The 14,968-nt window shown below is 46.4% G+C and overlaps 1 protein-coding gene across 1 annotated transcript; it reads left to right on the forward strand.

The window, feature by feature from the left end:
* Positions 1-229: 229 nt before the first annotated feature.
* UBIAD1 (UbiA prenyltransferase domain containing 1) lies at positions 230-10,791 on the forward strand. Its single transcript, XM_004385167.2, has 2 exons — positions 230-1,012; positions 9,601-10,791. The coding sequence occupies exons 1-2, from the start codon at positions 484-486 to the stop codon at positions 10,086-10,088; spliced, it is 1,017 nt and encodes a 338-aa protein (XP_004385224.1). The 5' UTR covers positions 230-483; the 3' UTR covers positions 10,089-10,791.
* Positions 10,792-14,968: the final 4,177 nt, after the last annotated feature.

Consider the following 14,968-nt stretch of genomic DNA (forward strand, 5'->3'; position numbering starts at 1 on the left):
TGCTAAGTGAGGCTGTTTCCAGCCAGTTGGGTACCAGGTGCCGGGCGCGGTCTCCTCGGCCTGGGAGTGGCTGGACGTCGGGGTTGTCTGCCGGCCCCGCCCCCCGGCCCTGCCCAACCCGGCCCTGCTCGAGCTGCCTGCGTCTGTTTCCCGGCGGGCCTCCGGAGATGGGGGCACAAGATGGCGGCCCCGGGAAGGCGGCAGTGGCTCAGCCTTAGACTCTGACGTGGGGCTGGAGCTAGTCCTTCCCCAGGTGACAAGTGGTCGGGGCAGTGCCGCCGGGCCTCCTGGGGTGTAGAGCCCGCTCGCTGCTGTCCCCTCATCCTGCCGCCTACGCAGCCCCTGCCCCGGGGCGGAACTGAAGGAAGGTCAGGCCGGGCCGCCCCGCCCCGCGCGGTCCAGTCCCGTCCCACTTCGCCCCGGGGCGGTCGCTGGGCTGTGGGTGGCTCACTTTAGAACCAATTTCAGCCACGTGCAGCCTCCATGGCGGCCACTCACGTCTCGGGGGAGAAGATTAGCATCTATACGGGAGAGACGGCCAAGGCGGCGGACAGAGACTCGTTTGGTAACGACTGCCCCGGGCAGGACAGGTCATCCCAGCGGTCTTGGAGGCAGAAGTGCGCCTCCTACGTGTTGGCCCTGCGGCCCTGGAGCTTCAGTGCCTCACTCACCCCAGTTGCCCTGGGCAGTGCCCTGGCCTACAGATTCCAAGGCGACCTGGATCCCAGGCTACTGGTGGGTTGTGCCGTGGCTGTCCTGGCTGTGCACGGGGCTGGCAATTTGGTCAACACTTACTATGACTTTTCCAAGGGCATTGACCACAAAAAGAGTGATGATAGAACTCTGGTGGACCGAATCTTGGAGCCCCAGGTTGTTGTTCGGTTTGGAGTCTTCCTCTACACCTTGGGCTGTGTCTGTGCAGCTTGCCTGTACTACCTGTCTCCTCTGAAACTGGAGCATTTAGCTCTCATCTACTTTGGAGGCCTGTCCGGCTCTTTTCTCTACACCGGAGGTAAGAATTGGCCTGCCTTTGGTGCTGCAGTTCTTAGTCACGTGTACAGGAAACTGCTACTTTGCAGAGGAGTTAAGGTTAGGGCAGGGGTGTCAAAGTTTTTTCTGAATTAGGTCACATTAAGTGAAATCCATGAATGTGGGTCCTACGGATTTTTTTAAAAAACAGCAGTGAATCCCAGCATCCGTAAGCTAAGATCCCAGCTTGGCTTATAGATTTTGAGAATGCTCAAATACAGGAATGCACACGCACACACGCGCACACACACACAGACACACACACGTGAATTTTTTTGTATCTCTTTTCCTTTTGGTGGTCATACTTTCAAAATGCAATTTTAGTGGAACTAGATTTGAAGAGCTAAAAATTATACAGCTAATTATTTTCAACAAGTTGCCTAGTGTGACTTCTGGCAGCAGGTTGATTAAGATAGTGATGGGCCAGTGGGTAAGCCCTATTTATTGGATCACCTCTTGTGTGCCAGGCACTGTTCTAGGTGAACACAGCCAAGACCTCTGCTCTGTGGCACTTATTATATATTATAGTGAGGGGAGACAGAAAATAAAAATAATAAATTAGGGTGATCAGCATCCTGGTTTGCCCGTGACTGAGGAGATTCTCAGGACGTGGAACAATCAGTGCTAAAACCAGGAAAACCAATTGCCTTCTAGTTGATTCCGACTCAGCAACCCTACAGGGCAGAGTAGAACTGCCCGATAGGGTTTCCAAGGCCGTAATCTTTAAGGAAGCCAACTGCCAAATCTTTCTCCTACAGAGCCGCTGGTGGGGTTGAACCACCCGACCTTTGGGTTAGCAGCTGAGCGCTTAACCACTGTACTGCCAGGGCTCCTTAAAATCGGGAAAGTCCCAGGTAAAACGATATGAACTGGCCACCTTGATTATAGTATATGAGAAGCTGGTAGGTGCAATGGGAAAAAAAAGAGTAGAGCAAGGGAAGAGGATACAGATTACTATATTAAGAGTCTGATCAGGGTAGGCCTCATTGAAAAGGCAATATATGAGCAAAGATTGAAGGAGGTAAAGCCAAGCAGATATCTGGGAATAAGAACATTCCAGGCAGAAGGAATAGCTAGTACAAAGACCATTAGGACAGGCACATTCCTGGAGAGTTTGAGGAACGTCAAGGAGTCCAGTGTGGCTGGAGGGTGAATGAAGGAGAGAAGTGTACTGTATTTGGGGAGGGTGGGGAAGCCTTGTAAACCATTGGTCTTACACTCTGAAATGGGGGAGCCATTGCAAGGCTTTGAGCAACGGAGAGGCATGATTTGACTTAATGTTTTAAAAGAATCACTTTGGCTGAGGTATTGAGAATGGATAAAGGGGGCTGGGGCAGGGATAGAAGTGGGAAGATCAAACAGGAGGTTATTGAGTAATCCAGGCAAGAGATGCTTTGTGGCTTGAATCAGGGTTGTAGCAGTGGGGGAGATAAGATGTACCAGGTAAACAGGGTTGATGGATTGAATATGAGGAAGGAGAAAAACAGGAATTAAGCAAAACTTAAAGGTTTTAGCCCAAGCAGTTCGAAGAATGGAGTTGATGTCATAAGTGAGATGGGGAAAACTGAGGATGGAATAGGTTTTTTGGGGAGAAACCAGGGGATTGTCTTTGGACACCTTAATGTCTATTAGATCTCCAAGTGGAAATGTCATAGGCAGTTGTATATAGGCGTTGAGTTCAAGGGCGGGATCTGGGCTGGAGGTGTAGATGTTTGGAAGTCATTGGCAGAGATAAAGTTGTATGACTGGATGAGATAACCAGTGTAGAGGGTGTTGATAAAGAAGAGAGGAGGATCAGGACTGAGCCCTGGAGCACTCCATTAAGAGATAGGGGAGAAGGGAAGGAACAGGTGAAGGGAAGTGTAAAGGCACATCAAAGGAGAAAGAAAGAAGCACACCAAAGGACTGTGGTGTTTTGGCAGCCAATTGTAAATTTAGTGCAATTGTAAAAATGTTCGATGAAGGGCGTCAGAGTGCTGCAGTAGAGTATAAAGTGGTGATGATGATGGAGAGAAGAGACTATCTTGTACAAGTAACATTTAAACTAAGACTTGAAGGATGAGGAACCAGCCGTAGGGCACAACTGGGGGGCAACTGGAGTGCCAAGCCTTTCAGGGCTGGAGGAACAGCAAGTGCACATGCTCAGTGGGAGAGAGCTCAGTTTCTTTTAGGATCTACCAGAAGACCAAAAGGGAGATTGGTGAGAGTGGGATGACATATAGTTGGAGAGGTAGGCAAGGGTTACATCATGCTGGTCTTGTAGTGTCTCAGTCTCTTCTGCATGTTCTTTCTCTCTTCCTAACCTCTTAGTGTTAGAGACCCCAGTTATCTCCAATTAGCCATTTTTGTGGGTTCAAATGCTATCCATTAAGCTGATGACTCTCAAATTTCTATCTCCAGCCCAGATCTCTCCACTAAACTACATATATATGTATATATTTGTGTATATATATATATTTCCAACTCCTTTGTAACTCTTTTTGGAGGTCTCATAGGCATCTCATACTTAACATGTGTGAAACCAAACTCCTGATCTTTTTCCCCTTCTCTCCTCTACACACAGCTTTCCCCATCTCACTTGATGGCAACTTAATTCTTTTGGTTCTTCAGGCTAAAAATTAATGGCATCATTCTTGACTTTTTCTCACATGTCACATCCAGTTCATCAGCAAATCCTGTTGACTCTACTTTGAAAATGCATCTGGGATCTGACCACTTTTACTGTTTCCCGCCACTGTCACCCTGGTCTAAGCCAAGATCATCTCTCCTTGGATTACGTGGTGGACTCCTAACTGGTCTCTATGCATCTGCCCTTGTGTCTTTCAGACTGTCTTAGTTATCTAGTGCTGCTACAACAGAAATACCACAATTGGGTGGCTTTAACAAACAGAAATTTATTTTCTCACAGTTTAGGAGGCTAGCAGTCCAAAGTCAGGACGCCATCTCCAGGGAAAGGCTTTCTCTGTTGGCTCTAAGGGAAGGTCCTTGTCTCTTCATCTTCTGTTCCTTGGCTCCAGTTTACAATTGGCTGTCAGAATACCACAGTCCCTTGGTGGTGATCTTCATGTGGTATGGCATCTGTCTTCCCCCATCTCTCCTTGCTTAATTTGCTCCTTTAGTATCTCAAAAGAGATTGATTTAAGACACACCCTAGGCTAACACTGCCTCGTTAACATAGCAAAGAAAATCCATTCCCAAATGGGGTTATAACCACAGGTATAGGGGTTAGGATTTACAACACATACCTTTGGGGGGACACAATTCAGTTTAGAGCACAGACTGTTTCCAAATCAGCAGCCAGAATAATCTTGTGAAAACATAAGACAGATAATGTCATTCCTCTGCCCAAAACTCTCAATGGCTCCAAACTGGTTCAGAATAAAGGCCAAAGTCTTTACACTGACCCCCATGGCTCTACATACATTGTGTGCCCACCCTCTCCCCCGCCGGCTCTCTTGACTTGTCGTCCTCCTTGCTCCATGTGCTACAGACCTGTAACATGCCAGGCTTGCTTCTGCCTCAGGTCCTTTATAGATGCTGTTCCCTCTGGAACACTCTTCCCCCAACTGTCTGTATGGTTCACTTTTTAACCTCTACACATTTGCTCAAATGTCAACAACTTCTTAGTAAGACCTTGCTTTGTACCCTATTTAAAATTATACAGTCCCCCCCGCTATGTCCCCATAATTCTTTTCCTGTTTTCTCTGCATTATTTTTCTTCACAGCACATATCACCTTATAAGATACCATGTAAAGTACTATTTTGTTTATCGTCATTTTTCCTTCAGATTGTAAACTCTCTGGGGCTAGGAATTTTAATCTCTGTTCTCTGCTGAAGCCCTAGTGCCCAAAACAGTGCCTGGCTTGTAGTAGGCACGGTCATTATTCATTAAATGAGCAAATGAGAAGACATTGAAATGCGTTGAGCAGAGTCATGACAATCTGATTTATGTTTTTTTTAATGTTGACTTTTATTGAGGTATAATTGACATACAATGAAATGCACAGGTCTTAAGCATCACAATTGATGAGTTTTTAAAAATTTCTTAAATATATATATATTTTTAAATTAATATTGTGCTTACGGTGAAAGTTTACATGATAAATTAGATTCCCATTTAACAATTTGAAAAGAAATTATTCAGTGATATTGGTTATATTTTTCACAATGTGTCATAATTCTCATTCATTCCATTCTGGTTGTACCATTTCCAGTACTCTAGTTTTCCTGCCCCCTTACCTTCTCATCTTTGCTTTAGAGTAGTTTTTGACCATTTTGTCTCCTGTAGATGATTTTTCTTAAAGAAGCACATTACTCACGGTAATATTTTTTATTTTATGAGCCAATCTGTTATTTAGCTAAAAGTGACCTCAAGGGATATTTTCAGTTTAAGGTTTAAAGTGTATCTCAGAGCGATAGTCTTGGGGACCCGTCTAGTCTCAACCGGTCTAGTAAGTCTGGACTTTTTAAGAATTTGATTTCTGTTCCACATTTCTCTCCCATTGTGTAAGAATCCATTTATAGTGGTCCTGATCAGAACAGCTGGTAGTGGTAGCCGGGCACCATCTAGTTCTTCTGGTCTCAGGGTAGATGAGGAGTTGATGAGTTTTGACAGATGCACACAACTGTGTAACACATGCTCCTATCGTGGCAGAACGTTTCCATTACCCTGGAAAGCTTCTTTCCCAGTCATCCCCCACTCTCTCCAGCCTTATCCAGAGGCAACTACTGTTCTGATTTCTTTCACAGAGATCAGTTTTGCCTAGTTTAGAACTTCATATAAATGGAATCATTCGGTATGTACTCTCACATCTGGCTTCTTTCACTCAGCATGTTTTTGGGATTTATCATGTTGTTGTGTATCAGTAGTTCCTTTTTATTGCTGAGTTGTATCCCATTGCATGAGTATACCACAATTTGTTGTTTATTCTCCTGTTCATGGACATTTGGATTGTTTCCAAATTTTGACTATTATGACTAAAGCTGCCATGAACGTTTATGTTCAAGTTATTTTACAGATGTAGTTTTTCATTTCTTTTGGGTAAATGCCTAGGAATGCAACTGCTGGGTCATAGGGTAGATGTTTAACTTTATGAGATGTTGCCAAGGCATTTTCTAAAGTGGTTGTACTATTTTATGTTCCTACCAGCAATGTATGAGAGTTCCAGTTGCTCTACATCCTTTCCAACTTTTTGATTTATGTTTTAACAATTAATTCTGGCTGTTGTGTGGAAAACTGGCCTAATGTTTCACTCTTCTGACTAATTTGAAAAATGGTATTGGGAGGGATGGGATGCCTAAAAGGAACCTCCGGGGGGGGGGGGCACATCTCTGAGTCAGGTGGAGCACATCTAGCCTTGGGCCATGTGGCAGGCACTTAGAAAACAGAGCTTTCTCCCCAAGGGCTCTACCATTTTCTTTGTGTCAGAAGAAGATTCCCAGACCTTTCTCATCCTTAGAGTGTGTTTGTGTCTGTTTTTTTGTGCAGGGCTCTAAGATAGGAGCTTGTCCTTGCAGGCACAGCTTTGCTCACACCATTTTTTGACAAGTGGTTCAAAGACATGTTCCTGAGAATTCAGCCAAAGGTCAAGGCTGTAGCACTTTTGAGTTTTTTTTCCATAACCCGAGCCCTGACGTCTGCTTGGGGAGCTGAGAAAATAAGCAGAAGAGCGGTGGCTCGTGGAGCAACTTATTAGGTCCATGCTTGGAGTATTCCTGCTCAGCATCTTCTTTGGGCAGGGGTAGCCCCTGAAGTGTGTGAGGTGTAATAAGAGACATCAGTTTACTAATTAGAACTGGAGTTGGTGTTCTGCTTGAGGGGACTTACTCCTCTGGAGCATGTCCTCGGTCAACCAAATTATTTATCAAAAGACTGCTTGGGGAGTGTTGAATTAGCTTCCTGTGTGTGGGAAAGTGTCAGGGGCCGTGTCTATGATGCCTTTCCCTGGGGATCCTTCATTCTAAAGAACCAAGGGGGCCGTTTAGCTCCAAAGAATCCGAACTACTAGGGTGAAGGGTAAATAAACTCAGGCTGACTCTTGTTGGCTCCTGTGTTTTTAGAACCTCTGTAGACCGTTGCTCTTTATCATTCCAGAGCAGTCAAAATGCAGTCAATTACACAATAGAACCAGTTGCTGTTGAGTCGACTCTGACTCATGCTGTCCCTATGAGTGTCATAGTAGAACTGTGCTCCATAGAGTTTTCAATGGCTCGAAGTAGATCGCCAGGCCTTTCTTCCAAGGCACTTCTAGGTGGACTCGAACCTCTAACCTTTTGATTAGCAGCTGAACGCATTAACTTTTTGCATCACCCAAAGACTTAGATTACACAATAGTTTTCTCTATTTTCTGATCCAGAGGCCACACCTTGGTAGCTTGGTTAGATTTGGAGTTTCTCAACCGTATAGCAGGTATTTGTAGATCGTCTCCTTCAGTGGGCTCCTCTTACCCACTGTATGCTGCTCGGAGTGGGGGATTTTTCTTGATCTCAGTCCCAAATTCCTTGTTGCTATAGCTCTGTATTCAGTTCAGTCTTTGTGCCAAGTGCTGGGGACAACACAAGCACACCCCCTGTCCCCCATGGAACTTACAGTGTAGTAGGAAGGACAGAGATTGACTGATTAAAAGTTTGATGATTTTTATGAAAGTGGAGGTCAGGATGCCATGGAAGCATATTGCATGGGTACCAAGCGTGGTTTAGGGGGCGAGGGAAAGCTGCCTTGAGGAATGACCTTTAAAGTCTTGAACAGTCAGTAGGTGTTAGCCAGGCAAAGGGGTGGGGGATGTCTGAAGGTCCTGAGGAACTGAAGGAAGTGTGAGGGTAGTAGAGAGGGGATCTTTAGGTGAGGCTGGAGAGAGAAGCAGGACCAGGGCTGGAGGTGAACCCGATTAACGATTTGAGACTTTTATGGTTTCCATTAGCCAAGCCAGTTGTAGTTGTTCAGCGTTGTCAAGTCGATTTTCAATTCATAGCAACCCTATGTGACAGAGTAGAACTGCCCCATAGGGTTTTCTTGGCAGTAATATTTACGGAAGCAGTTTGCCAGGCCTTTCTCCCGTGGAGCTGCTGGGTGGGTTTGAACTACCAACCTTTAGGTTAGCAGCTGTTCACAAACCTCTTGTGCCATCTAGGCTCCAGATTTGGGACTTTTAGCCCAAGACTAGTTGTTTATAAAGGTTTAAGGGGTGTGTGTATGGGGGGTGGGGAGGTGGGAAGGTGACATGGTCAGATTAGTGTTTTTAAGAAATCATTCTGCTGCAGTGCAAAGATTAGATTAGAGATGGGGCAGGGGGAGTGGGTTAGTTACCTAATGTTGTCTTAATAAAAAAATGCCACAAATGGGTGGCTTTAAAGAACAGAAATTTATTTTCTCACAGTCTTGCAGGCTAAAAGTCCAAATCAGTTTCTCATCCATGTTGATTCCTTCTGTGGACCTCTCTCCTAGTTTCTGATGTCTTCCGGCAATCTTTGGCATTCCTTTGCTTGTGGATGAGTCCTCATATGACATCTGTCTTCCTCCCTTGTGTGTGTCTCTGGGTCTATTCTGTTCTTTGTATAACTCAGAAGTGATTAGGTTTAGGATCCACCCTGCTCTGGTATGACCTCATTAACTTAACAAAAGAAAAACATCTATTTCCAAACAGGATCATATTTAGAGGTACAGGGGTTAGGACTTCAACACATATCTTGGGGGAACATAATTCAGTCCACACCAGGGAGCACCATAAGAGTGGTAGCCGGGGGACTGATTGGAAGGGTGTTGCAGTGTTCTAGGCATAAGATGACCATGACTTGGGTTTGAGGGGGAGTGAGGTGGGATGGGGTGTGGTACTGGGGATAGAGAGAATCGGGCCAGTGGAAAGATGTCCTCAAGTGGATGAGCAGGACTTGAAGTAAATTAGCAGTACAGGAGGAATAGTCGGGGATGATTTCAAGTTTTAACTTCATAGGAACCAGAGAGGGGAAGCAGCATTATAGCTTTGCTTCCTTAATGTTTTACTCATTATGTGGGTGAACGTTTCTTTACGTGGAATTGGGGGACCCTGAAATTTCACTGTGATTCACTTAGGGTTTTCAAAGCCGGAAGATGCCTCCAGAGGTTGTAGAGTTAAGGAGGTGGAAGGGCAAGGGGCTGGGGTAGATATTCTGTGAGGGTCTAATCTAGTGAGGTTACAGACAGAAGCTATGTCTTGCAAGGGTTGGTGAGGAGTGAAGAAACCAAAGAACTGGATCATAAGACCTTATATGGCCTTCACTGGCTCTCCCATGGGACTGTGTGAGTAGTGGGAGCCCAGTGCTCTTTGTTGCAGGACTTCATTGGGGGACATTAGGAAGGAAAACTTGGAAGATGAGCTATGAAACCTAACTGGGTGCTGTAAGGTTAATCTTCTTTCTGTACCTCTGGGTCACGTTGGAGGAGAAACCAGGGTTTGCTCTGGTGGGGAAGGGAGCTGAGTCACAGTCCAAGAAGTCACTGTTCTCTGCCAGAAGTGGCTGGCCTTGTGACTGATAGACAGTCCTTGAATCTCCAGCTCTTGATCTCACACCAGCTCTGGTTTTTCCGGCCGTAGGAATTGGCTTCAAGTACGTGGCTCTGGGAGACCTCGTCATCCTCATCACTTTTGGCCCGCTGGCTGTGATGTTCGCCTACGCCGTCCAGGTGGGGTCCCTGGCGGTCTTCCCCCTGGTCTACGCCATCCCCCTAGCCCTCAGCACCGAGGCCATTCTCCATTCCAACAATACCAGGGACATGGAATCCGACCAGGAGGCTGGCATCGTCACACTGGCCATCCTCATCGGTCCCACCCTCTCCTACGTGCTCTACACCACGCTGCTCTTCCTACCCTACCTCATCTTCAGCATCTTGGCCACACGCTGCAGCATCAGCCTAGCCCTCCCCCTGCTCACCATTCCCATGGCCTTTTCCCTTGAGAGACAGTTCCGAAGCCAGGCCTTCAACAAACTGCCCCAGAGGACTGCCAAACTCAACCTCCTGCTAGGACTTTTCTACGTTTTTGGCATCATCCTGGCACCAGCGGGCAGTCTGCCTAAACTTTAAGGGGACCAGTTGCTCCTCCCACAACGTGTCCCCCTTTCCTGGAATGTATTAAAGTCAGAATACCCCAGAAGGGAATGTGATTTGGCAGTGAGGTTCCAAGAAATGGATTATGGGTTGTGAGTGAACTTTTGCCTTTTTTTTTATTATTATCTTCTTAAAGATACCTGCTGAGTTTTTCCATTTTATGAGGAATCTTGAAACCACTCCGGTATCTGAAGAAGGTGAATTTGATGCACAGTCTCTATCTTTTATTTATAATTTCCACTAGATGGTGTTGTCAGGTCACTTTAAAATGGGCTGAGTTCCTCCTTGTTCTATGCAAAATGTCCCAAGACTTTGTGAAGGAGCTGCCTGGTTGGCCTCCTATCCTGAAAGAGCCGTAGTAACCAGGCAAAGTGTCCTTTTGTCAACTTGGTCTTGTAGGAGATGGTAATGACTGGTGCCAGGCCCCATTAGCATGGGGAGCGCCTGTCTCTTACTCTCAGCTGTTGGGTCCTGAAATACACTGCTTGAGTGAGAGAGTCCCTCATTAACAGCCTAGTGTGGCTCCCAGCTTTATGCCTCAGTTGTGATTCAGAAGCTTTTGCCCTTTATCTATTCTTTCACTCATTGCCACAGTTGAAGAAAAGTGTCAGATCACCCTGCAGCAAGACAATTAAGCCAGGGACTGGGAGAAAAAAAAAAAAACCACCACACCCTGGAGGCAGCTGAGAAATACACTCTGCTTTTGGATAGAAATCGGTAGGGCAGCTGTTTTCCCTTGGTAGAATCCACGAGGATGACAAGAAGGATTCCCAGCCCTTTCATTAACTCTTAGGAACCCTGAAATTGTAGCGGCACTGCCATCCTCATGGGCTATTTAAAGCCCACAGGGCTTTTTTTTCTCCTGATCGCCTCCTAATGCCCCACCGTGCCCACTCCATTTCTGTTGCGTCCCTCATGGGGCAAGGGGTGGTACATGGAGCCAGACTACTTGAGCAACTGAGTCAGGGGCGGCTGCCACTTTTCACAGAGCCAGAGGATAAGGAGACCAGGAACATCAGCACTCCTGATGAATGCATTAGCCAATGGACAGTCCTGAACCCTGTTCAGCCAGAATGACAGGCCTGGCCAGTGAAGGAACTTTGTCTTCATCCTTGAAAACAGATGTGCAATATTGACCCTGCCTCTCCAGAGGCTTCCGTTGTCTGGTGCAAAGGTAGTCGAGGGCTTCGGTAAGGTCACAGTAAGAATGGGGGAATTCCGACATTGATCGAAGCTGCTTTTCATTTCATTGCCTGTGGAGTGTAATTTCTGGGCTAGAATTGCTCAGTTGCATTTGGTCCAAGACTGAAATAGATTGAGATCATCATTATATATTTCTTTTGAGATTATAGCTGTTCTGATAGGTATTTTAAGGTTTTGACCTACAGAAAAGGACCTAAGAACTACTTTTTAATCATTAAGCTCAAGCTACTTAGGATTTGGCTTCTTGAGTTAGAATTTGGTCAGGTTACTTAGAAAAAACATATTTGGAAATTGCAAGTTCCTCTGAAGTTAAAGGTGGTCGTCTACCAGAGATCCAAAGTCCTTTAATAGTAATCAGAGCCCAGGAACAAGGGAAAGGAGAATGATCCTTTCTCCTGCCTTCCTTCCCAGCACCGTTTTTGTGCTATGCCGTGTTGGTGGCATCTTGGTGCTCACAGGGGCCCTGCCTTCAAAGACAAGCTCTCTTGGCTGCCCCTCAGAGCAGGCTGTTCTCATCAGTCTCACACGTGAGGCTGTGGGACGAAGAGCCCCCTGAGTCCACAGGATAGACCACCTTTGTAGCTGCTCTCATCAGGGTTGTCAGTTAGCCACACACGGTGTTCTAGTGCAGATATTAATGCATATTTTTGTATATACATGTTCCCCAAGGACACATTTGATGCCAGGTTTTATACACAGGTCACCCCGATTTGTATTACATCCCTTAACTCAGTGAAGGTTTTCTTTAGACTTGTTAATTAAAATATATATATATATATATTCAGCAATGGTCTGGCTTTTAGTTTTTGTTTTCCTCCTACTTTTGTTGTCTGATTGTGAACTCTAACTCACAAACCTCAGGGAGACCAGGTCAGGGACACTGGGACATGGGGGAGGTGGTGTGTACAGGGGTTTACCTGATCTTTGGTGGTGAATTTGAGTTGAGTCCGACCTAAGTCATCTAGACCAGATTTGAGAGCCTTAAAACAGGCAGTAGGGGCCACTTAGAGCTCATATGGATTTGCCAAGGGCCAGTCAGGCCAGATTGACCATTGACCTCGCTTCCTTCTGTCTTCCTTTTGTTTTTCTTTCCCTTGATGGGGTCACTGGGCTGATGGACCAAGACCAGGTAGTGGATTGAGTGTATTTGGGTTTCAGCAGGCATTTGGCAATATATCCTATGAACAAGGCAGAAACATGGACAAGTAATGGTCTAGTCAGATGAGTTTCTAAGGGAGTGAACAAGCCACAGGAGGGAGCGGCTGCTCCGTGGTGCCTGTGTCAACAGGGAGGGAAGGAAGCCTTAAGTAGCATGTAAGAGCCCTGCCCTGTGCTTGGCTGGGCCCAGCCCTGTCATTAATGACTAGAATGAGGCCTCTCATGACTGGTGGCCAAAATCATGGGTTTTGGGAACCTTGGAGGAAGAGCTTATAAAATGACTGACAGTTGGGATCCTCATCGATCAAAAGGCTGCTTTGATGGGTCAAAGGAAAAATTTAGCATAAATACAATGTAAGTAACATACTTGGGTCCCCAAAACCAACTGCATTATGTGAGAAAGGGGGAGATTCGTTTAACTACAGCAGTAGATGTTGTGGGTATGCATTTTATATCTGGGATGTAATACCACATGCCTTTATTCCTCTGGGCCAGATTTATTTGGCTCCCCAGTGGGGTGGCTGGAAATTCAACCTCAATTCCATCCCTCTAGAGTCAACCAGGACTCCTGGGCCTCTGAGGGCAGAAGCCAGGGATGTTGCAGGGCCCTGGCTCCATTTGCTCGGTATCCCGAAGGTTGCTGCTCTGCTACTTGAAGCTGGGCTATGACGGCCCTTTGTCTTTTGGGCACTGCTGTACTGGGAGGGTTCAAAATACCCCAACAACAGCCCTCCTTGCTGACCACAGGTGACATCCTGAAGTACCATGGGCCTGCAGGGCACCAGTGCCTGCTACGCATCCCCATCTCTGTCCCAGCCTCAGGGATGTGCCCAGTATCTCCATGGTCTCCCTTGTCCTCTTCCCCACTCAAAGCATCTCCCTCTTTCCCTACCCCTTTCAAGACCTTAGCACAAAATCCCCCCCAGGGGGCTCAGTGCTGACCTTTCTTGGAATTGGGTAGTGGAAGAAGATGCTAACACGTCATATGTTATCTTACTTTTCTATCACATCTGTATTAAAACAAGCGAACAAAAATCTGAGCCCATGGCCTGGCCCAAAGCTCAGTCTGAGTCAGTAGTGGGCTCTAACTGTCAAAAAGATTAATGTCATCTGAGGTGGAATTGATAGGAGAGTCGTGCCCAGAACAAGGAAGGGAATAGTCCTGCCCATCCCTGCATTGACTAGACCACACGTCGTGGGCCAGGCCCAGGTCTGGGCACCTCTTCTTTCTTTTTCTTGATCCAGTCAATGGTGATAGATTTAGAACATGCTGTGGGTATAGCATATTTGGATTCCAGCAAGGTTTTCAACAGTATGGTATGAAACGTGGGCTGCAGGGAAAATGAGCTTTATTTCTATGTGCATGCGTGTATGCACATACTTGCGTGTGTACGCGTAGCTAACAGCTGTGGTAGAGGTTTTATGTTTTCAGAATGGGGACCACAGTTTTAAGATGCTGTTAACAAACTGAATCTTGTCCAGAAAGGAGTAGGTAGACTGGTGAGGGCACTTAAAACCATGTTAGACTGGAAAAGACTCAATAGGAGGGCTGTCTTGGGCAAGAGGGATTGGGCTTTGTGTGTGTGTGCGTGTGTGTGACTTCAGAGGGCAAAACTAGGGTCAATGGGTGGGAGTTAATATGGCCCCAAGTTTAAACTCCTAGATCTGGAAGAATTTTCTAACCATTAGAGGAATCAGCAAGTGGAATGTTCAAACCGTCCCAGTGGTTGGTAAGTTCCCTGTGACTAGAGGCATTCAAGCGACAGGATGATTCCTTGTTAGGAACACTGAAGCGAGGAGCCAAACACCATAGAGGGGTTGGCTGAGAAGATCTCTAAGGGTCTTCCAGCCCTGAGATATACTTGTTCTGTTATTATGGTATTGTCTCCCAGACCTGCCCCCAGGGGTTGGGAGGACAGAATACAAGGAAGATGTTGACGTTTCTCTCATGATGTCAGGTTGTTGTGTATCTGCCCATTTTGACAGACTGAGCTGTGACTGAGATTCCTTTCCTTTTTTTTTAAGATTTTAGAGACACACACACACACACACACACACACACACACACGCTCAACCAGTTGATTTCACCCTCGAAAGCCCTTGAAGTGAGAGTGCATGGCAGCTCCTTCACTCTGTGCCCTGCGGACCATTCCACTGCTAATGGGCTGTCAGCCTCTTTCATTACGGGCTCCAGACTGTGCAGGCTGGTGTAAAAGTCATGCCTCTGGCAAAAATCTGGCACTTGGATCTCAGCCAGTTGACATCTGTGATTTGCCCTTCAAACTGGGACAGTCCTCCCTCCGTAAGCGTCAATTCCAGGATGCCAAAATGGTGGTGTAAACTGAGTCAGGCTCACTGCCTACGGAGGTGACAAGGCCTGAGTCTGGGTCTTCAGTCTGGCCAATGGATTTCTGGGATGGGGAAGGGCTATGATTGCAAGGCATGGACTCTTTTTTTTTTTTTAATATTTTATTGTACTTCAGGTGAAGGCTTAC

The sequence above is a fragment of the Trichechus manatus genome, unplaced genomic scaffold, assembly GCF_000243295.1.
Source record: "Trichechus manatus latirostris isolate Lorelei unplaced genomic scaffold, TriManLat1.0 scaffold00133, whole genome shotgun sequence".
Lineage (NCBI taxonomy): Eukaryota > Metazoa > Chordata > Mammalia > Sirenia > Trichechidae > Trichechus > Trichechus manatus.